The sequence below is a fragment of the Ammodytes marinus genome (genome assembly GCF_949987685.1).
Source record: "Ammodytes marinus genome assembly, chromosome: 3".
In the NCBI taxonomy this organism is placed as follows: Eukaryota; Metazoa; Chordata; class Actinopteri; order Uranoscopiformes; family Ammodytidae; genus Ammodytes; species Ammodytes marinus.
Genome location: NC_137232.1, coordinates 21,703,119 through 21,729,000, shown reverse-complemented (window position 1 = coordinate 21,729,000; position 25,882 = coordinate 21,703,119). Strand labels below are relative to the sequence as shown.

At 42.1% G+C, this 25,882-nt stretch overlaps 2 protein-coding genes across 3 annotated transcripts; one reads left to right on the top strand and one right to left on the bottom strand.

The window, feature by feature from the left end:
- Window positions 1-424: 424 nt before the first annotated feature.
- Window positions 425-3,048, bottom strand: srprb (SRP receptor subunit beta). The gene is made up of 7 exons (XM_080053783.1): window positions 2,841-3,048; window positions 2,625-2,719; window positions 2,437-2,514; window positions 2,262-2,344; window positions 1,638-1,774; window positions 1,493-1,547; window positions 425-1,297 (listed from the first exon to the last, which is right to left on the bottom strand). Exons 1-7 carry the CDS (start codon window positions 3,010-3,012, stop codon window positions 1,087-1,089), a joined length of 831 nt encoding a protein of 276 aa, XP_079909909.1. The 5' UTR covers window positions 3,013-3,048; the 3' UTR covers window positions 425-1,086.
- A 1,035-nt stretch (window positions 3,049-4,083) lies between these two features.
- On the top strand, window positions 4,084-25,618 carry col26a1 (collagen, type XXVI, alpha 1). 2 transcript variants are annotated; one of them, XM_080053944.1, is made up of 14 exons: window positions 4,084-4,529; window positions 4,702-4,824; window positions 5,743-5,846; window positions 17,337-17,398; window positions 17,534-17,660; window positions 18,386-18,484; window positions 18,582-18,710; window positions 20,694-20,777; window positions 21,247-21,299; window positions 21,388-21,450; window positions 21,884-21,910; window positions 22,928-22,972; window positions 23,063-23,147; window positions 23,708-25,618. In XM_080053944.1, the coding sequence occupies exons 1-14, from the start codon at window positions 4,345-4,347 to the stop codon at window positions 23,845-23,847; spliced, it is 1,326 nt and encodes a 441-aa protein (XP_079910070.1). In that variant the 5' UTR covers window positions 4,084-4,344; the 3' UTR covers window positions 23,848-25,618. The 2 variants fall into 2 exon arrangements, with proteins under 2 accessions (XP_079910070.1, XP_079910069.1); XM_080053943.1 differs by having other exon boundaries at window positions 18,380-18,484.
- The last annotated feature ends 264 nt before the right edge of the window (window positions 25,619-25,882 follow it).

The following is a 25,882-nucleotide window of genomic DNA, read 5'->3' as shown; positions in this document are numbered from 1 at the left end:
AGGAATAAAGTCCCTCAAAATGCAATATGCGAGGTTGGTTTTATTTCTAAAATTATTCTATCAACACAGACATTTACATCGATAGTCTGGCGTTATAATTGATTGGCCTCGGGTGTACTGTGGAGTGGGTAAGACTGTTTTAGTAGCAGGCTAGGTATCCCCCCGATGCCGTGCGCTAGCTTAGCACGAGCGCACTCTGCAACTAGAAGGACTGAATTAAATGTGTTGAAAACTGTCTCCACTGATAAAGAACACCAAGACTAACTTGGGAATAAGGCCCTATGTCTAAAATCCTGAACTACCCCTTTAAGTTTGGTTTCTGTAGGTAGAGGTGTTAGTAAAACAATCATGTTTGCTGCTTAACTGTATCAATAATTTCTGATTTACTATTAATCTTATTTGCCTATTTTAAATCGCCATATAATAAACTTTAAACTCAAAGCTTTATTTTGAAGCAAGACGAATACAAACACAAAATCATACATTCATTGCAAATGCACTGTATTCACTCAACACTTTCAAACAAGTAATCCGCCATTCCTTTTTGCAAATGAACAAAACACTTTTCTATAAGAATACAAGGGGAAGGAGGCAAGGCACAAGACTGAATGTTACAGATCATCAATAAATGCAATTCAGCAGCTTTAAGGTCAGAAAAGAAGTTTTAAACTGAAATTATGAAAAATACGAGACGGCCTATCGTGATTACTTAATTTAAACTGCAATTTTAACACTTCATTTCTTTAAACAGACAAGCAGAATCTCAGCGCTTCAAGGTTCACAGTAAGATTTATAAGCTCATGACCATTTGTCAGCAAACTGCTTCATAATCGTCAGTCTTTTTGGTGTGTTTTGATTGAATGGGTCTCCAAAGTTCTTCCACCTTTTCGTTTACGTCATTTAACTTACTACATCGAAATGCAGCACATATAGGACCATGTCTGACAGCTTTCTCCTGCCGGAAAAAATTCTCCACCGAGACACGCATCCTCCATCCCTCGTTCGATTACTGAAGGTGGGGAGTGGACATTGGTCCCAGGGCTTTGTCTTTCAGGCAGTATCTTGCCCTAAGGATGTTGCTGATATTTACAGTTTAGCCAGGCTCTTCTCTAGGCTCTCGATGTCTGCATCCCCTTCTTCACCCTTGCTGCCGCGGGCGCTGCACTCCAGGAACTCCACCTTCAAGGGCAACTGGCTGAACTCAAAGTCTTTGCCCTTTTTCCCCAGGTACACGCTGCCGCCCACCGATCCGTCCTGAGAGCTCAGGGCTGCAGAGCGCGTCACCCGCAAGGTGTTCCTACGGGAAACAAAACAGGGTTATACATCAAAAGAAAGGCTCAGGAGAAGGTAGTGACGGTCCGGGTTTGGATCGCAGCAGGGGTGGTTTGATCCCTGAATCCTAATTAGTGAGACATTGCTGTGAATGTTACTGAAAGGTACTTGAAACTTCTGAAACACAGCCCAAAATATACACCATCAATCGTTAACTTACATTTCCTTTTCCAGCTGCTGCTGAATCAGTTTAGCCGATTTAGCCATGGTTATATCTGAAGTATACAAAACAAAAACAGTAAATAATGGCACCATTTAACAAATAAGCAACTTTACATGCAGACAAGAGGTACACAGTGTTGAACCTTGTTTGTTGCACGCCAGCAGGAGAGCTGGGGCATTCCTGGAGATGACGGTGTCAGTCAGCAGGACGTACAGGAACTCAGCCACATCTCTCACCTCCTTCTGGAAGATGGCGCTGTCCACTACGAACACAATGGCTCTGGAGAGACAAGCGAGAGAGAGCAATAATGAGGAGGATGTGATCGGGAGCAGTACTCCTGCAGTTTAAAAGTGTTTCCGGAGAACACTTGTCAAAATCAGGGAATATCTCCTCACAAACTGCTACCTCTCCGTACTGTGTGTTAGCCGGAGAGAAAAAAAAAACTGGTAATACACAGCCTACGCTCTGTAAACTGTCATGTTGCTATCGACGGTTTGTTTACATACCACCAGTTTACAGAGCCTAGGTTGTTTATTAATACTAAATATTTCAGCGGATGCACAGTAAGGACAGGTAGCGGATCATGAGGAGATTTCGACATCAATCGTACTCCAGAATTGCTTTGAAAGCTTTTAATACTACGGTAATAAAGGCCATTCTTCTTTTGGGAAGATTTAAATAAAAAAAATGTTTTAAGTACCCTGCTTAGCAGATGGAAAGTAGAGTACATATGTAGGTCAGACAGGCTGTCCTGTCCTGTTCTCACCTGGCTGCGGATTTGAACTTCTCCAGGTACTGAGGGCGAAGGCTGTCATGTCCTGGCAGGTCTATGAGAGTCCAGGTGCTGCCCTGTGAAAGAGAAGCAGAGGGGACAGCTGCGGACCATGCTTCTCATAAAATGATGACGATGATGAGAAGAGACAGAAGATGCTTTTTCTTACCCTGTCGTTCTTGGCTCTGTATGGAGCACTACTGTCCGTGATGGAGGTCTGTGTGCGCCTGAACTTTCCTGACAACAGCTGCCAAAAACACACCAAATCACTCAAAATAAGGCAGATTAACCGCGAATTTGTCACGCATGTAGCCTATGTTTGGGAGACGTGGCGACCCACGTTAGGTTACCACTCACCCGGCTGAAGAGGAGGGTTTTCCCGGAGTCACACAGTCCGACCAGCAGCACGGCGCTTCTGACGGTTTTGCTGGTGAGGAAGTATTTCAGGAAAACTGGAGGAAATACAATAAGAAAGCACGTATGTCAACGAAGCAAAGATAGTCAATAATACTGAACAAGTCCTGTCGTTGTAGCTAACTGCGCTAAGCTAAAGGCTAGGCCCAAACTTCTTACCGCACGTGATGATAACGACCGCGAGAGCGACGATGAGTCCAATTAGTAAAACAGGGTCCTGGTCTTCCAGCTGCTGGCGAACGGCTTCAACGTACGGTTCAAACGGGTTTTCTGCCATTTCCGCGTCCATCTTTTCCTCCATGTTGTTGCCACCGGTGCTGTCTGCCTCCATCTGTCCGCTCGAAAGCTAATCTGACAGTGGGACACGTCTGCTTCCTTCTACGGCTTGCACGGAGCCTCCGTTGCCGAAAGGGGGCGCTGCAGAACAGGACTAGTCTGTCTCTGTCTAGCGGCTTATGGTGGTTCATGAACTGGTCTGGGACCAGTCAGTGTGTCCCAGAAAAAATACAGTTTGATTTCACCTTTTGTTTTTCTCCATTGTCGTACAAATATGCAAGACAGCTACCTCCAGGGGGAAAAAACACCTCCAGGGGAAAAAAAATATTTAAAAAATAGTCTATGAGGTAAGACAAAAAAAAAAAAAAAAAAAAATAGCCTACTTTTGACTTCCAAATTGAATTCAAAATTATGAGGTAATAAGTCATAAACCTGGCTTAGTAAATCAAAACTGTGAGATGTTAAGTCAAAATGATGAGGTAATACCATTCATAATTATACTGCCAGACAATGTCAAAACGTTGACGCAATAAACAAAAAAGTATAGTCAAAATTAGAGATAATTAGTTAGATATTTGACATAATTTGAAATCATAAGACAGTAAGTTAAAAAAAAAGATAATTATAATAACATAATTTGATTGACCGTTGGTCATTTTAATTCCTTTTATCAACTCTTCCCATGTTTATAACTTCATATCCAGCTAATTCCCAGAAACTTTTCTTTGGAACTCTATTAAACTCTTTTGTTCATTTATTTCAGTGCGTAAAGAGGTTTAAGGACTCAGATAAAGAAAACCTCCTGGCTACGATGCTTGGTGATCAGTTTTTTTGTTAAAGGCATCAAACGTGCTTCTATTATACAGTAATTTAGCCTACGTCAAACGGCTTAACGGATAGGCTTAAAATACGTCCCGTAGGACATATCTTATTGTTCTATCAGTTCGGGAATTAGGCAAAGAGAGATAATTCGCTATTGGCCATCACTTTCACATCATATGACCTGTATCATGAGAACAACTGAAGGGTCGTAGTTAGAAGAAAAAAAATTATCGGGACCAGATGCGCTTTTACGCACTCAGTCTCCTGCCCTCGCACTTAGCGCGCCTTTTACGCACACTGGATATTTGACTCCTCAGTCCCCGGAACGATGTCAAACGTCAGAAGACCGCATTATTCTATAGGAAGAGGCTGTGTGTCATTCATTTTGGGCTCTTGAGAGGGCCAGTTTGTTTCTCGTCGGGAAGAAAAAAAAATGACCAACTCATTAACGGGTTCAGCGGGGTTTGCTTAGACTTAGTCTTTCCCCACTCCACTGCAGATACTGTTCTAAGAGGGATTTATAACTTAACAGGATTTACTTAAATCGTCGGTATCTCTGTCAGGGATGAATCAAAGGGACATAATGGCTTTTTCACTCCTCTACGCGCTGTGCATGTGGATGAGTTTAGTGCGTCCCTCGCTGGGAACAGGGTTTGTTTATCGCTTTCCAGGCATCACTGTGCAGCGGCAGCGCATCAAATCAGAACAGAGCGGCAGCACCGGACCGCCAGGTACCGGCTCCCAACTCAGGTGAGTACGTGTGCATTTAAAATGAAATTCCGATTCTGTGTCCTGAGCAGAAACATTAGGCTATGTTTTGGTAAATGCTTAAACATTTTCACATGATTTCTTAATAGCATTGATTGGGTTGGATTTCCCTCATGTCATATGTATTGTCAAATGTATTTCATTTGTACTTTAGGAACTGGTGTCAGTATACTGTTTCCAGAACGGTGTCCTGTCAGGTGCACAACGGGACATCAACCTCAGTGCAGAGAGTGTTACAGGGCTGTCGATGGCCTGGACCCTGCTCTAATGTCGTCAGGTACCCTCGAGTCCTTATGCTCTGATGCTGATGTACATATGAGGTGTCCTGCAAGGTGTGCACGGGCAGATTTAGTCATTTAGTAAAAGAAAAAAAAGACATTGGGCCTTTCTCGTAACTTAAAGGTTTTTTCTGTAATTTGAAATGTTGGTATTGACGATTATAGAAGAAGATCTTTAGGTACAGTTATTAAGATTCACTTTTAAAAGTGTTTCCCATTTAGAAATAGAAGGGACTGCATGTAAATGCGAAATTCAAGTAAGTTACAAATATTTGCCATTTTTACTATTCAAATCTGGTACTCAACCTTTTTTCTGCCTGCCATTGACCTCCTCTCTCCTCTCCTCTACTCCACTGTCCACTAAAGCTCTACTTGATCATGTGTGTGCATTTGTTTGTTTGTGTGTGTTTCTGCATGTCGATGCAGTACACTTGTTAAGTCCGCTGGTATACTGGCAGATATGTGAACGCAAAAGCACTACAATGAAATGGTCAAATTCTTGATCAATATTATCTTTACTAGCATTTCAGGCAGGGTCAAAACCAGGCGACAGAAGTAAAACAGGCAGGCAAATCTGAAGAGGACCAAGTCCAAAAACAAGCGAGTATAGGGTCAGAACAGGTTGGTCAGGTAATCAGGATATTAATGCTGGAAAGCTTGACTTTGGGAACACAAGACAATCTGGCAGGGACTCAATGAAAGAAGGCTGGTGTATTATGCTGAGGGAACTGATGTGGGGAATTGACTCCAGGTGAGGGGATTGAAGTGATTGCGAGGCAGAGGGTAATGGTGGGATCTGAAACGACAGGAGAGTTAGTTGATACGGCGTGAAAACAAAACCAGATGAAAACAAACTGTGGTAATTGTGACAAAATGTCCCTGAAGCCGGCAACGACCGTGTGCTGTTGTTTCCCCAGCTACAGGACTGTGATCAGGCCGTCGTTCAAGGTCACCTACAAGCAGGTCACCGCGCTGGAGTGGAGATGCTGCCCAGGGTTCGTGGGAGATGAGTGTCGCCAAGGTGAGTTTCTTATTTCTCTTTCCCATGATGCAACTTTCTCCAACATGGCAAGAGAAAATGTGGTTGGAAGGGCCAAGTTCTCTCGAGGTCGGGAAAATAAAGGCCATGTGTTCATCTGTGTCTTTTTAGCTGCACCAGGCAGTGTTTAGCCACATCACTGCCTTAGTTTAATGTTTGGTGGTGTGTAGTTGGGGTAGCGTGCTAATCGGGCTTCTGTGCAGGAGTTGGCCCTTTTGATATGATTGTAAAGTTGTTCTGAATTAAGATTGAAAGCCTGTTTTGCATTACTTTTGGAAACACAGACTGCAGTAAAACAACAGTTGAAAGGGATCCTGTGCTTTGTGGTTTTGTACCTTTTTTGTTGCTTTTCACAGACCGATTCTGTGCCTGTAAGAACCACCAACAGTCTCCCTCTGTATCCAACTTTCATTGTGTGTGTGTGTGTGTGTGTGTGTGTGTGTGTGTGTGTGTGTGTGTGTGTGTGTGTGTGTGTGTGTGTGTGTGTGTGTGTGTGTGTGTGTGTGTGTCTGTGTGTTCACCTCACACACAGCCATACTGCTCTGTTAACTGAACAGTTTAGCCTGCCTCTCTGAACATCAGCATGGCTATTACAGTAAAAAGAATGAATGAAAAAAAAGGCTCAGAGGGCAACATCCAGCAAAACAGCTTGTAAAGTGGGAGGTTGTCTGGGTCTTGGTGATGGGCAGCAATGCTCCTGGATCCCACAGACCGCAGCCTCTGAGCCCAGTAGACACCAAAACGTTTTCACCCAGGGGCGAGCCACCACAGCCAGCCTGAAGAAACACAGCCGGAGGGCGGATGGAGGTCTAACATCGGGCTGCCTTAACTCTGCTGTTATATTTATATATAAATGTGTCCACTGCGCACAACCACACTGACAAACATGTTTTTGCATTTTGTATTTTAAACATTGTGGAATGGGTGCTTGGGGCAGCATTGGCTGAGATACGGCAATTTTAAAGTACACAGTTATTTTCAAATAATCTAGTACACCAGGCATTTTGGTAGATATTCTTTTGAGGCTGGGGAACAAAGCAAGTCGTGTGTAGCTGAAAAACACTGGCACGGTCTTTTCACATTTGTCCAAGGTTAACAGTTACCTCAATGAGCAAGTTTTGCTTATTGGTCATAATTACCACACCTTGTTCCGTTTTGCAAAATTATTCATTGTTGCACTTGGATGGGCAAGATTGACCACAAGTTAAAAAAACACACATTAATGCTAATGGGATAAACACAGACGTTATTACAAAGCCTTTGGAAACCATTATTTGCCCGGCCGTGGATATTATTCCACAGGAGGATTAACACGTATAGCCATATCCGCTGAGTCTGAAAATGCTGGAGATTACGGTTCAGTTGAGACCAAAGTGGTTGCAGGAGTGCGAAGAAGTAATCTGTCTGTTTATTTAACGTTTGCTGAAAATGTATTTGCAAGTTCTAATGGCTGTCGAGCAGGAGGGAAATTGCCTCCATATGGGGAGAGAGGGAGAGAGAGGGAGAGAGAGAGAGAGGGAGAGAGACATTGAGAGACATAAGGCCAAGCGATGTGACCTTGAGGACATAGGCTGATGTCACCGGACAGAGGGCTTCACACTGAGGAGTTGAGGCCGAGCTGGCCTGGGGTCAGTGTGTCAGAGACAAGGAAAAGAGAAGACCCAGAGGGGAGAAAGTTAGGGCCAGTGCAGGAGAAACAACAAGGTGTTAGAATTGGCAGTGGAGAAAAGAAGAGCGTAGTGTATGTATGAGGAGTGTTTTTCTGTCCCACAGGACTCCAGCTGCTGCAAGCTGGCCAGACGGCAGCGGAGCAGAGAGCCGGTTCTGTGGGAAAGAGGCCCCGCTGAGATTAATGAGCATGACACTCCTCCACTAGCTCTTTGTAACATACGTGACCGTGCTAAGATCAGGCTGCAGCTCCCAAGCAAAAGGGCTGCTTCTCCTCATGTGGATTAACCTCTGTACAACAAAGCTGTACACCAAATATATCAGGAGAAACAGTTACAATAAAGGTTGCTCTAAAAATTAGCATCACAGGAGAACATTATAAAGTTACGCCACAAGCTTTTTCAGTTCAATCTTTTTCACAGTTTGCATGAAATGGTTGAAATACATGAAAGGCCATTCATTTGAAGTATATTCTTCCCTGAACACATAGGCTATTTGTTAAATGAATACAGACATGTTTCTGTTTGACAGTAAAGTAATGATAAGCACGCTTCATGTGTAGGAACTTCACAGGGTCCTTTAAGCTTTTCACGAGAGTTTTTCTTTGGATGGATATGTAAAAGATGTAATACAGAACTAAAAGAGGCTTACATATGGCATTATCATGAAGCTATACCCTTGTTTATATCACCTCCAGAGAAAGAAGTTGACGTTTATGGGACATTTATAGAACTCTCTTTCTTGTCGAGAGTTGGATTGATCCCACACCATGTCTGTCCGTTAAAGATTAGATTAGCTAGGCATAGACCCAAAGTCAACTAGTCAATTCTTCCCTTTTTGTTTGGTCTTAAACAAACAAGATATTATGTGTTATTAGTGAGGTGATGTTAGGCTGACCTGACATAGCCGGACTAGCTGTCTTTGTGCTAAGCTAATTGTCTGTTGGTGCCAGCTTCAGATTGTGTGTGTGCGACGGTTAAAGTTGTTTTAATCTTCTCATCTAACGTTCGGCTTTCTTGCCTAAGTGTGTGTGTGTGTGTGTGTGTGTGTGTGTGTGTGTGTGTGTGTGTGTGTGTGTGTGTGTGTTTGCGCGCATTGAATCGTGTGTCTAAATGTCACTCAGCCAACACTGTACATGCAGCTCTGTGAAGCAGAAAAAACAGCCGCAATGGAGACTTTGAGCCAGCTGTTTTATCTGAGCGAGAGAGGACAGCCTTAACCAATGAAGATGACATCACCTCTGGTATAAGTTTGATGGGGTCCTGGCTCTACTTCATAGGCCCTCAGAGATGTAGATAAAGAAACATAAAGAACTCTGGAGTTGAAGCAAAGTCCGTGTAAGCTGAGGAGATGCTTGTTCATCTTACCTCAGCACACAACTCTTGTTGTTCTCATCTTTAGGTCCATGAGGTATGTCGGGTTCAAGTTTCTGTTCTTTTCCAGAAATAAAATAATTAAATAAAAAATCAGACCGAATGGATGCTTCATATTTCTCATAATGCCTACAACTGAAATGATTAGTTGCCTAATCAGGCGGTTTTTCAAGCAAAACATGCTAAAAACATACAGCTTCTCAACCGTGAGGAGTCTTGGGCTTTTCTTTGTTTTATGTGATAAACTGAATATCATTTTGCAATTTGAATTTATCGCCTTGGGCATGTTGCAAACTGCGATGGACATATATTACTCATTTTGACAGAGAATATTATCAGCAACAGTGACCATAATAATTAGTTGCAGCCCCTAAACATGTTTGACGTTCAGAGCTTGACACTGTACATACAGTATGTGAACGAGTGATGCTGTATAGTTTGAGCTGATAAATTAATCAGTCCTTAAATGTGTACAGACAAGTGTTTTCACAGTTGGCTTTGGCTTTTACAAGTCCCCTAGTGTGTTTGTTCACTCCTCCATTAAGAAATATCGTGGAGCTTTTGGCCGAGCCTGTCGCAGAGCCGAAATTTTTCTGTGTTTGCTAATGGAAAGTGGGCGTTTTCTGAATGCATTTTGTTTCACCCTGACTAGTCAATAATTCTGACAGTCTGGTTTGTACTGGTTGTGTAGAGTGCATCCCATGATTTACATTTTGCTTTCAGCAGAGTTGTGCTAACACATGACGGCATGGAACACATTTGGGGATAAATGTGCCGGTAATTTCCAGACTCTTGGCCCCTGCTCCCCTTCCTCCCGGACTCCTTCTGTCGCAGCAGCCACCCTGTCACCTATCTGCACAAATGATTCTATTAACGGGAGGGACTGTGGTTAATGTATGAGTATGATGGAGCTTAATTTAAAAAGAAATAAGCGCCTGGACCTCCCCTGATGAGAGCAGTAACCTTTGATCTCAGGCAAAAGCTCAGGGAAAGAGGTTTAACAAAGTTTAATACTGAGTGTGTCAGCACGGGTGTGAAGTTAGCGAGGGATTTAATTGAAAAAGTTAAAAGGTGGCTGAAAGTTTAGGATGTCAAATGTGCTCATTAGTTAATGCTGCGGCTATCAAGCTGCTAAAGTCACTTTTTTCCACTCTGCAGTTGGATGTGGAGGAGGTTAGGGACGTGTCATAAAGCCCATTGTTGGAAGGATTATCTAGAACACCAGCTATATTATATCGTTTAGAAAATACCTCTCTTCCATTTTTCCATTTAATCATCTTCTCTCATCCTCTTGCAGGCCTTTGCTGTTTTGCCCTTGCCTTGCCCTTTAATTTTTCTCACTTCCTGGCTCTTTATCTTCTTTATTCCTCAGTGCTTTCCACTTATCTAACTTCCTATGTCCTTTAGATCTGCCACTTTCCCCTCCTCGGAGTGTAGGTGATAAAACCAAAGCGTATATCCCACATGTGCTCCTTCAGAAAGCAATCTCCACAGTGTGAGGATATGAGCGATGTCTCTGTTACATCCCTGGCTGTGCTGAAATATAGGTCAGGACGTTGCCCTTTGACCTGCTGAGAGCGAAGGGATGGCTCAGCTGTTCCTGGCCCTGGTCTGATCTGCCTGATGGATGGTGATCTTTCTGTTGGTGCTCCTTAAGTGGTTTTTCATTTCTTTCCTCGGCTTATCACCAGGCCTTCCTGCCTCCGTCTGTCCATCCATCTTTCTTTCTGCAACTCCATACATCTGTTTGTGCTGAGTCTAAGCAGGTATAAAAGCTGAGTTCCTAAAAAAATAGTCCTGGAAAAGGTTTTCTAAAAGTCCATAAGAGCCATATGTGTCCATCAAGGTTTGTGTTATAATCTGTAGGTTTTTGCTGGCAGGAGCTTGGCCTGTTATTATAGTGTAATGGTGTGTATGACCATCTGTCTGCATGCCTCCACGCCCCACTGGGAAAGCTGTATGAAATGTTTTGTTTAGTTTTTGCTAAGTTACAAATGACTATTGTTTGTGTTTGTTTCTCTTATCAACACTGGTGCAAATTGTGCAAAAAATACAAACAAGACTACAACCATGCTAGCAACTCCTTCCGTAGGCACTTCAAGGCATTTAGCTAAATTCTAACATGCTATTAATGATGTACTTAAAATCTACTATTTAGCCCTAGATAGAGAGTACAGCAGAGAAGGTTTGGAATGTCATTTGAATTTAATTTTATATGGTGATAAAACAAACTATTACACATTTTGACCTAATTCTCCTAGAGGAAAAATGAAGGAATTATCTGATTCATCCTGAGGGGAACATGAATATCTGAGTTAAATTTTATGAAAATAGTTCATCCAAAAGTTTTTGAGATTCTTTACTCCAAACCGAAAAGGTCAAGCTTTTTGATAGTGCTAGAAGAAAAGTTGGAAACCCATACTAAGGAGGATTCAATCTGTGAGGCTCTCCCCACCCTAACCCTTTAAGCCCTAAAAACTAGACGTTTACACTCTTACATCGACACATTATAAATAACCTCAATATATCTGGCTGGCTGTTGTCTTCCCAAATTTCTATGTATCTCTAGCAGTTCCAACTTTGCTGTGGCATTCATGTATTTTGCTCTCGTGCTCATACGATATTTTCTAATGTCATTTGTAAGCAGAATTGTTCTGAGACCCTCCCCCTTTCTGTCTATGTGTCTCCACCAATGCTCTTCTCTCCATTTCATCAGACACCGCTGCAAATACTTTTGAACCTCAAACATGTTTCAGTTATTTCAGCTGATCCCTGCTCAGTTCTCTCTCTTCATCAAATTCACACAACATCATCTCCTAGCATGACTATGACTGTATTTCTGTGCATCCATCTTTAACTCTATGACCCCATTGGCTATGACCCCTACTTTGGCCCCATTGTGTTGGTCATTGTTTCATGACTAGGCCTCATGAGGAGGTCAGATTGATCTGATGCCTTGTTGTGGTTTTACTGCGCACTATTTAGTCTTTGACCGTATCTTTAAAAAAAAAATAATAATGTCACCATGCCTCAAATTTAAGGGCAAATTGCACTAGTTGACAAGTGTGTCTGAGTTGCAACATGTTTCAAAGTATTTTAAAGAAATTGTGTGTGGCCCATAACACCTGTCAGCTGGCATCAGGTTGATACATGCTAAATGGTTCCACTGTGGACTACCAGACATTTTGGTTTTGAAAAATAAAAAATGCTTCGTTCATCGTCCTCCACCAGCCACCGCAGTCAAAGTGGGTGTGTGATTTAGTGAGTGAAAGAGTTTGTGACAGTAGGAGTGTGTGCATGTGTGTGTGCGTCTGTCTGTCTTAACGTGTGTGTGTGTGTGTGTGTGTCCGTCTGTCTGAGCATGTGTGGGTGTGTGTTTTGTGCCAGCTGCTCTCCATGCCAGCAATAGCCGACCACTTGCTGGCTCTGGGGCCGACATACAACAGGGTCCTGGGACGCAGCCAGTTCTTGGAGGCAGACTGTGGTCTGCGTGCGTGTGCACACACACACACACACACACACACACACACACACACACACACACACACACACACACACACACACACACAGACTGGGCACACACTTGTCTGTGTGTCTCAAAGATCTGACAGTGACTCTTAGTTTGGGCCAATGAGATGTTTCAATACATCATCCTTTCTGTCGGGCTCATTCATAGACAGTGCTAGTATTTTGTAGCAATTAAAATGACTATCCCCAGTTGTGTGCGTCATGGTTTATTTTGTGGTGTGTGTGTGTGTGTGTGTGTGTGTGTGTGTGTGTGTGTGTGTGTGTGTGTGTACAAAAAAAACCTGCAAGAACAAGAGTGATTTATTTGTTCTATACCCAGGTCTAATGTAGGAAATGTAGCTGTCTCAACAGATGATGCCCACAGTCTGACTTGCACTCATGCCAAATTATCCAATGCTTGCACTTTGGATCACACAATAATGGAAAGGATGATTCATTAAACCGGTTGATGTTTCTGTAGTTTGCCGAGATTAATGTATGCTCTTTGATTTGGTTCCTCTAATGTTTAAATGAAGATTTATCTTCCAAGATCTTCCAATCTTATTCCCTCTCTGTGCTTTTCCTGGCTGGAGTGAGCAGCCAGTCTGCTCTTGTCTCTAAGTTTTCATTGCCAGACTTCACAATTGAGGTGATTACATAAGACTAACGTCAACTTTGCTTCCGTATCATGTTATCTATGGACATGTAATCCCTTTGCATGGTGCTTTACCCCGAAATCTGATATTTTAATTAAATGTATTATCATTTTTGTGATTTAAGTATTCTGTGGTCTGTGTTCACTTAAAGTGATGTTCACTTGTAGCCTACTGTAATGTTGCATTCGCTGTCTTTTTTACTGTAAATAAAAATCGAGAGAAATTTAACAAAGGCTTTCCTTTAATCAACAAAACGCTAGTCTGGGCCTATTTCTCTATACATTTCCAATAATGTCTGATAAGACGTAGCCTCTGAACAGCTCAAACATACAAATCCTTCCCTCTTTTCTCTTTTGAGCAAAATACTCTCTGTTTATTTGGTTTCCCACAAAAGACAACACAATTCTGAATATTTCCCATGAGCTGAGTACAATCCAAGAAAAATAACCCTGTCTTATGTTGCCATGGTGTAATTATGGATCCAAACAGACTCTATAGCTGCGGTCCCGTTCTAAACATCAGCTCGAGCACAGCGGAAGTTTGGTTTTCTAACCCAACATAATTAAATTCCAACTGCAGGAACAGAAATCCCTCCCATCGCCTTAAGAAAAGAAAAAAACGCTGTTGTTTTGCTCTGGTTCACTTCTATGGTAAATTGACTCGGTTGTGGTGTTTTCCTGTGGTGTGTGTGTATGACATAATAAGATAGCCTATGGCTGGTTTATTTCGGACTCTTGTTGAACAAGACATGACGATTGAAAAACTTTTATTATTATTTGTGAAGACTGGACCTGGAGAAGCCTTTACTTGTGTTTCAGAGGAGCAGAGAGCTTGTGCCTATTTTATTGTCAATTCAGGGTAGAGCAAAGCGCTAGCACTAGACATGATGAAATAATACACTGTCACGTTCAGTTTGTCTACCTGCTTTGATCTGAAATTAGTCCAAATTGGAACAACTATGGCCATGATAGCATCTCTTTGAGGCTGAACTTACAAAAGTGACGGCGCTTTAAACTACATGCTAACATCACTTGACAATGGTAACGTGGATTAGTGATTTGAAGTCCCTACATCACATTCGGGCTAGCCTCTGTTCCACTAGCTTCTGTGTCTTTTTGCAATCTGCCTTTCTGAACAGAAGTGTGTTCCTTAGGCTTACTTTCTCTATTCTTAGAAAAATTGGAATTAACTTGATAATAGAAATCTAAATCTTTTGAATAATCACAAACTAAAGGTTTCCCAAGTAAAATGTATCAGTAGGCTATGTGGTATAGCGTCATAACTTGGTTCTGTCCCTATCTATAATATCTCTCTTCTAAAGGAAGTTTCCCAACACTATAGCTGTAATCTCTGCTGTCTGAAGCATTTGGTCCTCTGTACTGCTGTCACCGCAGACATGTCTGAACTCGCCGCGGTACCCTGACTCGCACATGGACACTTTAGTGGAGCCATGATGTGATGGTCTAGGGCTTATGGGAAAGGGTGTTCCTTGAAGGCTGCTAAAAACAGAATTATTGAATAAACAACGACATTAGATAATTTAATTTGTTTTATAGAGTTCTTATCTAGATGAATGAATCACATGGCATACTGTTGACTAAAATGATGTTCTTAGGCTGAATTTACAATAATTTGCATCATCAATGTCAACCACAAATGTCAGTGTGATTTTGAAAGAGATTTTCTTTCTTCTTGAATAGAACCCGATTGTTCCAGTTTCACTCAAACTCTGTATACCATGTTCGTAGTCTTAGCTTAGCAATTGCTAATTTACACTCAACACATAGTACATCTGAGGATGACATGAATTTATTTTGTATTGCATGTATTTTGTCATCAACTAAAGTATTGGATCATGCAACATTTGACCAAGACTTTGAATCTAATGGTGACGATAGGAAAAGTCCCTTTTTTAAAACAGTATCTGTGGAAATTATCCTCTGGATACCACGACTGTCTGCACAAAATGTTGTGCCAATCCATCTTCTGCTGATCCAATATTTTATTGGGACTTGCTGGTTGCATTGGACAAAGACTTATGGGGGTGCAAAAGTCATTACGATTTATCATCTGGGCACCATGAAAATCTGCTTCAAACTCCATTACGACCCATTCCATAGCTGTTGAGCCATTATACTAAAATTCAAGGGGGGTCACCAGAAGTATCACTGTACATTCTCAGGGAAGTATGAAATGATCTACCAAATTCATGGCAGTCCATTGAATAGTTGTTAGTGGTGGGCCAACTGACTGACTGAGATGCCGACATTGCCATTCCCAGGTCAACACCGCTCGCATGGCTTAAAAACAAATTGTCACCACATCATCGGAGAATGACTTCTGGAATGCATCACAGATTGATGTACTGTATATAAGAGAGGGAGAGAGAGAGAGAGAGAGAGAGAGTGTCGGAGGGTGGAGACTTCCTCTGGGCTGATGATTAATAACTGTGGGAGAGAGATGAAGGCATATCAACTCATCAGTTCTCTCACATTGTGGAGCCCAATGATTGTCCACAGTCTCACCTGTTGTGCTGTGTGATGTGCTTGGTGTGCAGTCACTGGAGAAACCTCAGTGCAGTTAGACACAACAAACTGCTCATGTGGGGTAATTTTGGCCATTGGCTGGTTGAAGATCTCTCAGTGTTTTGGCTTGATGAATCCCGAGGAATGTGTTCCAGGGTTGAGCTGTTGATTGTTGTTTTCCGCTCGTGCCTGCGCTCCAGGCCGAGATCCAAGATGTTAAAATGAAGCATTGAGAAAACCCAACCCACGCAGTCCAATACACAACACTGGGCTGGATGTACATGGTTGCATGCAGACACACAGACTTGGTACAGAAGTTCACGCTGTCCTATTTCAGCCAAGCAGAAATCTCAACGGCTGCCATTAGTGCCCTGTGTGCTGCGGTCGGAGAAAAAATGTAGGCAAACCAGAGCTGTTAGGGTCATTTTTGTTGTCGCGTTTTTACGAGCACCAGTTGTTCCTCCTTCTAGGTATCCCTACTATGACCACAATGTGGGTGGGTCCCATCTGTGGGACTGACAGCTGACATTCCAGACGTCTTATGAGCCATAGACCAGTGGAAGGCTCACATTTAGGCAAACACTGGGCTTTCTACAAAGCTGTGCTATTCTGTGCTTTGAAATTGTGGATTCCAAAATTGTTCTGAAGGAATGTAAAAGCTATCCGCGGCTTTAGTGGTAGCTAGAATGGTATAATTTGTGAGAGAGGTGACCAAAGTCTTTAGAACAGGCCGAAGAAAATTTGGTGGCAAACAAGAATTTCAATAGTAACATGCAGTCACAGACTAATATGATATGATGCTGCTAGGTATATGTTGGATTAACTAACTACTGCGCACATTTTCATCATTATAAAGAAATATGTTTCCCAGTTTTTAATGGTTTTTGAACTTCAATGGTCATATGTGGCCACAAGGAATAAGATATTTCAGGCTTTGGCTCTGTTTAATTCATTGATTTTGGACTTCATGGGATTTGTTGTCAGTAGGAAAATATAAAAAGACTTGAACAGAAGACAACCTGGTAAACCCTGTGATAAATTGTGCCTTGAAAAAGTCCATAAATTAAATTCTCCTTGTAGACACTTGGAAATTACAGGGAATGTGTGTGTGTGTGTGTGTGTGTGTGTGTGTGTTTGTTACTGTGTGTGTGTGTGTGTTTGTTACTGTGTGTGTGTGTGTTTGTTACTGTGTGTGTGTGTGTGTGTGTGTGTGTGTGTGTGTGTGTGTGTGTGTGTGTGTGTTTGTGTGTGTGTATGTAACTGTGTGTGTATAACTGTATTTGTTTGCGTTTCCATGTGCTACACTGCTTAATGGTTTTGGGTTTTGGTATCTGGACAGGGATGGGAACGTGGGCACACAGGCTATCGCTGGGCAGGCAGACAGAAAACATGCAGAGTCAGGAGTTAAGCAGGTGTGTGTCTGGCGTGTGTGTGTGAGTATGAGTGTGAGTATGAGTGTGAGTGTGAGAATTGCACGAAAGGTCTAATAATATTTATTCTGTCAGTGAGTGACATGATTTAAGGAGGAATTCCTAATAAATTCTTGGGTCTGGTTTGATGGACATCGTTACTTGTGTATATTGGCTTGACCTGCTCAGTGTGAGACAGAGAAATACTACTAAGGGATGCCAGGACTAAAAAAAGAAACAGGGATGAAAGAGACAGAGGGAAAGGAAAAGATTGATGCAGCATGTATATCCCTGGAAACTAAACCCATCTTTGTCTTGTCTTTCTCTCTCGCAGAGTGTCTGAACTGTACAAGTTTCTCTGACATGAACAGCAGAATTAATGTCATTGAATCAAAGGTAAAGAAGATCCATCTCTGATACACCCCCCACGAGCCTGTCTTGTCTTCTTGAGAATAATTTGATTGTAAGCTTTTGCACAGATGACTTTATACGTGCCAGAGGGCTGATGTGTCTAAAACCTGCTATTTCCAGATCAAGCTGTTAGAAGACGGGGGTTCATCCAGGCTGACAGCCAGCAGTTTACCAGAAGGCTCAAGATACAATGAGGTTGACGCACCCCAACCCACTCCCGTTGGACCGCCGTCATATCTGCCACCAGGTGTCGACACTTCATGAAAATCTTGATGCTTTCTCTGAAATATGTAAAGGAGATATTAGAGAGCTATTTCTTATTCATGTCTGCATTTGAAATTATTTAAAGAGAAGTTCACTTTTATTGGGATGGAAGTTCTATTTTGTTGGAATAACACATACAAATCAACTTATTATAACTTTTATGTTAAATCAACACGCTGTGGGTCCAATAGTCCTACATTTTCACTGGCTTTATTTGGCTGGCAATGCCTGTTCTAGAAAGGGTTAACATTATTTTATTTATTTGGTGGACGTTTGGATAATATAATAAACATTTTGTTAGTTTTTCACTTTTTTTTTCATCAATTTGATGAGCAATTGCAGTGAGGTTAAAGGGCTTGTCCGGCAATTGAGTACTGCACTTCCATAAACTTGGGTGACTTTTGAAGCCGCAGAGGATGAGAAATACCAGACTTTTAGTACCTATAATGAGTCAAGCTCCAAAAACGCTGGATGCTGAATTTCATGTAGTGCAATTCCAAATTGTTCCTTTTATTAGAGCCACAACTCCAGGTTGTAACATAAGCTTTTTTTTTTTACGTCCTCAGCCTGAGTAGAAATATCCCTGTTGACGATTTCAGAGTTTGAGTTCTTTTGATGACTATTCAGTCTCATATGTTAAATTGATGAAGTGCCCCGTATAACTATTCCTTGATTGGTACATTTCTCTCATTGTTTTTGGAGTGCCAGGAGGCAGAGGGCTTCAAGGGCCCATCGGACCACCAGGACTTCCAGGTTCTGCTGGACCTGCAGGTCCGGTTGGAAGAGCAGGCATCCCTGGTCCTATTGGTAAAATACTGTACTTTAGACAATTGACAAAAATCCTTGTCCCAAGACGACTGAGTAATTGATTGATTCATTTTATTTTGTGTTTAACTGTGCTCAGGACCAAAGGGGGACAGAGGTCTACAAGGAGGAATAGGTCTCCCCGGTCCTCCTGGTCCACCGGGTCTTCCAGGGTCCAGCTCCTCCCCTGTCCGAGTGCGGGGTGACGTTTTTCATGTGGACACTCAAGGTGAGTGAATTAGTCTGTCTCCTCCCTCACTGCCTCTTCTGCAGTAGCTCAGGGCTATGTTGTCCAGATGGCTTCCAATGAGAAAAAGATATAACTAGATCTTGCACACACACATGCTTGATGAGGTCTGACCCGAGAACAATTTTGGAACCAGTCAATTGTTCAGTTTTTTGGACGGTCTGAATTGATGCCAAGAACCCGGGCCCATTTTCACAGTTCATCCTACAGTGAGTCATGGGCTTCAAACACCATTCTCTCGCAATCATTTTGTCAGGCAGAACATGAACCTTGAAAATGGTTTTAAAAAGGGACACAGGTGGAAGCACATGCTAAACCAAACTATAGCTGCTGCCAAGTGTTTAAGTGAGCAATATGCGTCTTTAGCTTTTAGCGACAGGCTTGGATTCATAATGGACAGTTTCTTTCTGTGCAGCAGCAGCAGGGCTGGCTTAGATTTAGCTTAATTGTTACCGTGTGTTTTTTGCTGCTGCCGAGCCACCGTTTACAGCAACCTCATTTTGCACCATCACCAACAATGGAGCCAAATGGCGCCCATATAAATCACAAGATTAGCTCAGGTGGTTTTAAAACGACTGAATGGATATGAAAAATACATTCAGATGTTTTCACTTGTCTTCTTCTTTAAGTCCACACAAAGATTTGCACAATCAAACACGTAAATAACAGTTTCCTCGTTGTTTGAATCTTATTGTTTGAAAAGCCTCTGTTTCACCACAGGGAGGCAGTAGAAGGCCATGCTATAATCATTACCTCATGAAGACTGCTGGCTCCGATTAGGCTTTTTGGCTGCGTCTGCCTTTCTGAGCTGGGACTGTGTCTGCGGGTCTGGAACTATGTAGATTTGGGTCTGTGGGACCATGTAAGCTGAGGGGGGGCCAACTGGCTGTAAATCAGGCCTAATTTGTTAGCTGTCAGCACAACAGTCTGCGTATGGGGGAACAGGCCGCGGGCCCCCGGAGCCAAAATCTGGGCTAGCTTTGAACCAGGGAGGAGATAGTCTGCCACTCATGTGGAGTTTCTTGGGGAGGCAGCCAGGCTCGAGGAGACTGTAACATTAGAAAATTAGTTCCAGAGGGAAATCTGCTCCTTCTAGACCCTTTTTTTCTGTGGACTGCAGCCATAATGTAACAGCGCTGTCTCAACACGAGTGAAGACTGATTCCCAGCATATGTTAAAGTGGTGAGGAAGTGGAAGTGTGGTGCAAAATGAATTCTTACAAGTATTCTTTCAAATATCCTACATGCTGAGAACAAGGCACAGCGGAACAACTTCCCCTTCCTGAATGTTTTCTAGGAAGCATTGTCCAAAGCTTTACTGCTCTATTAAATGGGACCTCTCTCCACACCGACAGCTGTTCCAGTCGATCACACTGGATTTAATCCTACTGCTGACTGCTGAGGAAACTCTGAAGTTTGACTGGTGACCATTGATGTCCTAACTCTTCTGTTCCCCACTGAGGTTTAGACTGCTTCACACCGTAATAGTATATGTAGAGAGACCATTTAAAATTAAAAGAACATTTTTGAAATCCAAAGAAACATCCCATAGACCTGCCCAAGATGAATAAAACGCAGAGGATTTAGCATCTTCATATGAAGGTTGTTTCTAAGTCTGCTTGTGTGTGTGTGTGTGTGTGTGTGTGTGTGTGTGTGTGTGTGTGTGTGTGTGTGTGTGTGTGTGTGTGTGTGTGTGTGTGTGTGTGTGTGTGCGTGTGTGCGTGAATCTGTTTGATTCTTTGGAATCCAGGAGAAAAATGTAAAGGACTTTACTAAAATGTTCCAGATTGTTGGCAGTGAATCTATTTTGTTAAATTAAAAACGCGATCTAAATGATAAACTGTAAATCCCCCTCTGATTTATAATGACCCTCAGTCAGCTATTCATTTGAATGTTTTTAATCTGTCCTCACACAGTCTTAAATCTTTTGCGCAAAGGTTGAATTAAAGGTTTTTGTTTCCCCCAGAGGAGACACCCGTCCATTCAGCTCCTCAGATCGTAGTGGGGCCTCCTGGTCCAACTGGTCCACCTGGTCCTGTCGGCCCCTCAGGTACAAATATGATCTGTTTCCTGCCTGTGTGTGTGTGTGTGTGTGTGTGCTTAAGATTTAACCTCATTTGTCCATTAAGGTCTAATTTACTGGGGGAACGCTTTGAAAGAAGCACTTCAACATGTAAACATCAAATTTGATTTGATTGAAACAATTAAGTTATCTAGTAACTGATTCAATTTGAAAATATGCATTGTGACCATTCAATGTAACACTGGTAGAATTAGATACCAAATGCATCACATGAAAACATATAGCCACTGTATCTGAGGGAAAGTGAAACATTGAGAAGCAGGGTGGTTCAAGTGCCTCGCCGTGTTTATTTTGTAAACCCTGATCTACCTCTCAGGACAATATCATTTATGAACTCAATTAAACTGTGTTAAATTAACTGAATTGAATTTTGACATTGTAAAATAATCAACTCCAACATAAAACATTTTGTTTGAACATTGTGAACATTTTTCAGGCCCTGCGGGACTGAGAGGACCGACAGGGATACCAGGCCTGTCTGGACACAATGTGAGTACCTGACTGTATCTGTTTATCAATGAAAAATCAATGAAAGGGAACTTAATTAATACTTTCTCCTTTGTTTTACTGACATTAGGGCCAGGAGGGACTCCAAGGCAAGCCTGGGGACGCTGGGCATAAAGGAGATCCAGGGGAAAGGGTGAGGCTGATTTTTTAAATCCTCCCCGATGTTAGATTTGCAGGCTGACTGAACATATTTGAATCCGACGGACTATTAAACATTTTTTTTTGTTCTATGGTTTGTAAGTGTTCCTAGCTGTCATGCAATCTTAAACACGTTAAAGGTGAACAAGCTTTTCTTCAAAGACTTTCTCCAAGCCAAGACTAATCCTCCTCTCTCTCTCTCTCGTCCGAGGCCAGGCCTCACTAATCAGGGCGGCCATGTCGGGTCCCCTCTTTTATCTGGCTCTCTGGTGGGCCTCTGTCTTTTAAACCTGACCCCTTTCCTCTACTAGCATGATTTAAGGATGGAGATCTGGTCAAGAGGCAGATTAGCATGGAGCATAAAGAATGTGAGAGTGAGCAGAGAGCAGTCCTACAATTATTATTTCTCTCTGTTCTTTCTCTACCAGGGGCTTGCAGGTGAGCTGGGCCTACCTGTAAGTATTGACATAGTTGTTGTTGCATAAAACACACACGCGCGCACACACACACACACACACGCACGCGCGCGCACACACACACACACACACACACACACACACATTTGGGCCCGACCAATGTATTGGACGGACGATTTAATCGGCAAAAATCATACATATAGAAACAGAAAACAAAATACAGAAACTTTTAAAATAAGGTTTGGAGTGAAGTCAGGTGTCTGAATGAGTTTATTGAGTCTGAGATACTAATGTTTAGAGGGAGGGAGTTCCCGAGGGTTGGGTGCAGTAAGATAAAATGTGTATTGAGTTAAGACATATTTGTAACACTTTTTTTTTGGCAATGCATATTTCTATAAAAAAAAAGTTTTTGACAGCGTTACAATAGCGTTTTGGGGATGTAATCATTATCGTAATTTTCTCAGAAAAGCATCGGCACTCAAAAATCCATACACACACACACACACACACAGTGCGTTTCCATAGCACAACTAGATTGGATTAAGACCGAACTAGACACTCGAACGGACAGTGTTACTTGTCTGAGTATACATGGCCTTTCAGTAATCGGATAAATGTCCGATGCATGGCTGTCTCCACTATGCTAGGTGGCGCTGTAGCCCTTTCAACAAGTGGTTATCGAGCCATGCCCGGTTCCCTTCCGGCAATAATTTTTATATATATATTTATATATATAAATTATTATATATATATATAAATATTTATTTATATTTTTATATACTATCTATGCAATAACCCTACTATTTTTTTACTTCGTCTCCTTCCACTTCCTTGTGAAATCCTTCGCAGGGATTCTCAAGCAGAGTTATCTAGGTGTTCTTATCCGACTTCGCTTGTCCGTTCATGTGCCGATTTGTGTGCGAAGTAGATAGAATAAAGGTGTTGACATGCAGTTTACAAGTCCTGTTGAAGTCTTATTCGTTTATTTACCCGATTATGAGTCTGCATGTAAACGCACTGACTGATGACAAAGATTATTTTAATGTGTTTTCACAGGGGGCACCAGGGCCAAAAGGGGACCCGGGAGACGGTTTGAACGAGGTAAGAGGCATTTCTATATTTTTCCCTCCTGATGCTGATTTGAAAAATTGTAGGGAAATTTAAAAAAAACCCTGTGTTGGTGTTACACAGGGCGAGGCCGTGCAGCAGCTCAGGGAGGCCCTGAAGATCCTGGCAGAGCGGGTCCTGATCCTGGAGCACATGATAGGTGTTCACGGTGAGCAGAAAAAACAGAGATGAGCGGGAATACATTTTTTTCCCCATGCCTCAAAAGTGATTATGTTAAAGGAGTACTTTGACTTTTTGTGGGGTAAATTGGTTTGTTCACTTTCTGGCAGAGAGTTCAATTTAGAAGATCGATACCACTCTCAAATGTGTCCTTCAAATTTAAAGCAACAGTTGGCAGCTACACTCAGCCTCGGACAAAAGGTAACAAAATCCACCTACCAGCACCTCCTAAGCTCACCTGACGAGTTATCACTTGTTTTATCTGTACTGAAACAGAGCACCGAGTAGTTGCACACAAGAGCTTTTTAGAAGTGCCGGTAGGAGGATTTAGTCACCATCAAAAAAGAGCCAGGTTAGCTGTTTCCACTGTGCTGTCTGTTTTATGCTTCATATTTAACGAGGGGAATCAGTCCTCTCGTCCAACTATCAACCAAAGCGAACAAGCATGTTACCCAAAAATGTCAAACTATTCCTTTTTAAAGCAGTCATGTGGGGGATAGTACTTCTTTGGATGATTGGTCTTTTCTTCCATCCGTGTCTCTCACACAGACAACTCTGAAGGCTCTGGATTTGGCAGCATTTTGGACCCCCTGTCGTTCTCTTCTGTAAAGATCAAGCGTCGGCAGCCTTTTCGAACCCCTCCTCTAACTGCAGCACTCGAGGAGAGACAGAGACGAGCTCCCCTTTGAGAGTTCAAGTCCAAATCTGTATGTAATTGTATAATTGTGATAGATGTGGCGGATTTTGCTTGAACAAACATTACATTTTTGTTTATTTCATGTTTCTCATATCTTTTTTTATTATTACAATTGATTTGCCTTTTATTGTGGTGTTTTTTTTTGTCACAAATGAGTACAGATGTACAAAAAAAATTAAGCTCTTTGGAGACATGAGATGTTGAGCATTTCATCAGAATGAGAGGCTTTTTTTGAGCCTATTGCTGCATTATACATACGTAATCTTAGCAGCAGCGATTGTAGAAATGTTGTACGATGAAATATAATCTCATAAAGTGTTATGAAGGTTTTGGCATTTCTCTTTTCACAGATAAGAGGCCTGCCTAGTAAACACATCAGTTTCCTTGGCCCCTCAGGCCGTTGTTGCGAGTTCCCGAGAGCTGGATCCAAAATATGCTATTTAGTGTTGAACACATTTTTGGAAAGACCTCTGGGTTCAACTCGTGTTAGCCTGTCAAACGTATTTCTTCCTTTCTCTCCTCTCTCTGTCTCTCCTTGGTTGCTCTGCCTTGTTAAAGCTGAGGTAAGACAAGATAAGCTGCCAAGAATATCTGCCGAAAATAACGTTAGGTGAAATGAATAGCAGCTGGAGAGCGCACATCTGGAAAGCGAAAAGGGGAAGAGATGCTGAAACTGTAAACCTTATTCGTCTCCAGTGTACCTTCACACGACTGAACTGAATCTGACAGGATTACATTGACTTCTTCACAAACCGCCTCTGAGATTTGTTTCCACTCTGATATGATTATTGTATTATAAGTCTCAGAGAGCGAGCCTGTTGCTCTGAGAGTAAAGCTTTTACCATGTCTGGTACAATCTTTGTTTTCTCCATTACAAGGTTCATTTGCAAAAGGATTTTTTTTTGCATTTTGGAATATTAACTTATTCTCAAGAGATAGATAAGAAGAGCAATACCATTGTCAGGCCTGTACACTAAATATGAAACTGGAGCCAGACCAAAATTATGAACAGCTGAGTGGTAAAAATGTTTTCCTGTCAGCCTTTGAGGTAAAACTTGATTTGGGGGGATTTCTGACAGCATGGTGATGATACAGAGGTGTCACCATAGCTGTGAGGAAATGGCTGCAAATCTGTTATCGAAAGCAACATCTAATTCCAGTGGTGGTAACCCTCAAAGCAGAATAACAGGAGGTTTTCCTGTATTTCCTGGTTTACCCACCGCTTGAATAGAGACTCCACAAAGCCATTGCACCCGGCCAAGAAACAGTCTGGTACATAAAGCACCCCATAAAACCACAATGTGACGTTTTTACTCTTTGTTTTTTTGAATGGATAAAACAACCAAGACATGATGTGTTAATGAGTGAGCTTCAGGTGCTGGTGGGTGGATTTTGTTGGCTTCGGAAAGATCCAGACTAGCCGTTTTCCCGTTTCCAACTAACTTGCACTTAGACCATACAAATCTTCTCCTCTAACTCAGAAAGAGACCAAATACATTTTCCCAAAATGTCAAACTTGTCCTTTCACCGTAGGCTATAGAAAAAAAGATGGACCTGTCTTTATCTGTTGTTCAGTCACAGATAGACTAAGTTAGGCTATATGTTACATAGGGTTGAGTCTTCTACAAAGCTGCTGCTTTGTTGTGTCCTGTGCATGTTTCATTATCTTTTTGTGCATTTTGTTGTTCAATTTGTGGGAAATTATGCCCAACAGATATTTATCTGTGTTGATTACTGAAGCAAGATTAAAGTCAACAACAACAAAGGGATTCATTTCGTAGAGTCACCACTTTATTGCACGTAATTACATTTGCACAAGCCACACCACACAGCGTGCCTAGACTTATTTACAGGCTCTTCTTCTTTTCATCCTCTCTGTGGGTGATCACAAACTTCTTGTATTCAAGGTTACCATAGCGACATCCAGATGGACGCTTGTAAACATCCTTTTTACCTGTAAGCAAACAGGTAAAGGGTTTGTGGCGCTTTCCTTTTTTTCCCGAGGAGAGCTGTCAGCAGGTTTGCAG

Bases quoted from the DNA above. Each gene is read 5' to 3' on its own strand.
- srprb (XM_080053783.1), bottom strand. From the start codon at position 3,012: ATGGAGGCAGACAGCACCGGTGGCAACAACATGGAGGAAAAGATGGAC. The intron at 2,720-2,840 runs GTAAGAAGTTTG...TATTTCCTCCAG, and splicing joins GGTCGTTATCATCACGTGCG to TTTTCCTGAAATACTTCCTC. The intron at 2,345-2,436 runs GTAAGAAAAAGC...TCTCTTTCACAG, and splicing joins ACAGAGCCAAGAACGACAGG to GGCAGCACCTGGACTCTCAT.
- col26a1 (XM_080053943.1), top strand. From the start codon at position 4,345: ATGAATCAAAGGGACATAATGGCTTTTTCACTCCTCTACGCGCTGTGC. The intron at 17,399-17,533 runs GTAAAGAAGATC...TGCTATTTCCAG, and splicing joins TTAATGTCATTGAATCAAAG to ATCAAGCTGTTAGAAGACGG. The intron at 21,451-21,883 runs GTGAGGCTGATT...TTTCTCTACCAG, and splicing joins AAGGAGATCCAGGGGAAAGG to GGGCTTGCAGGTGAGCTGGG.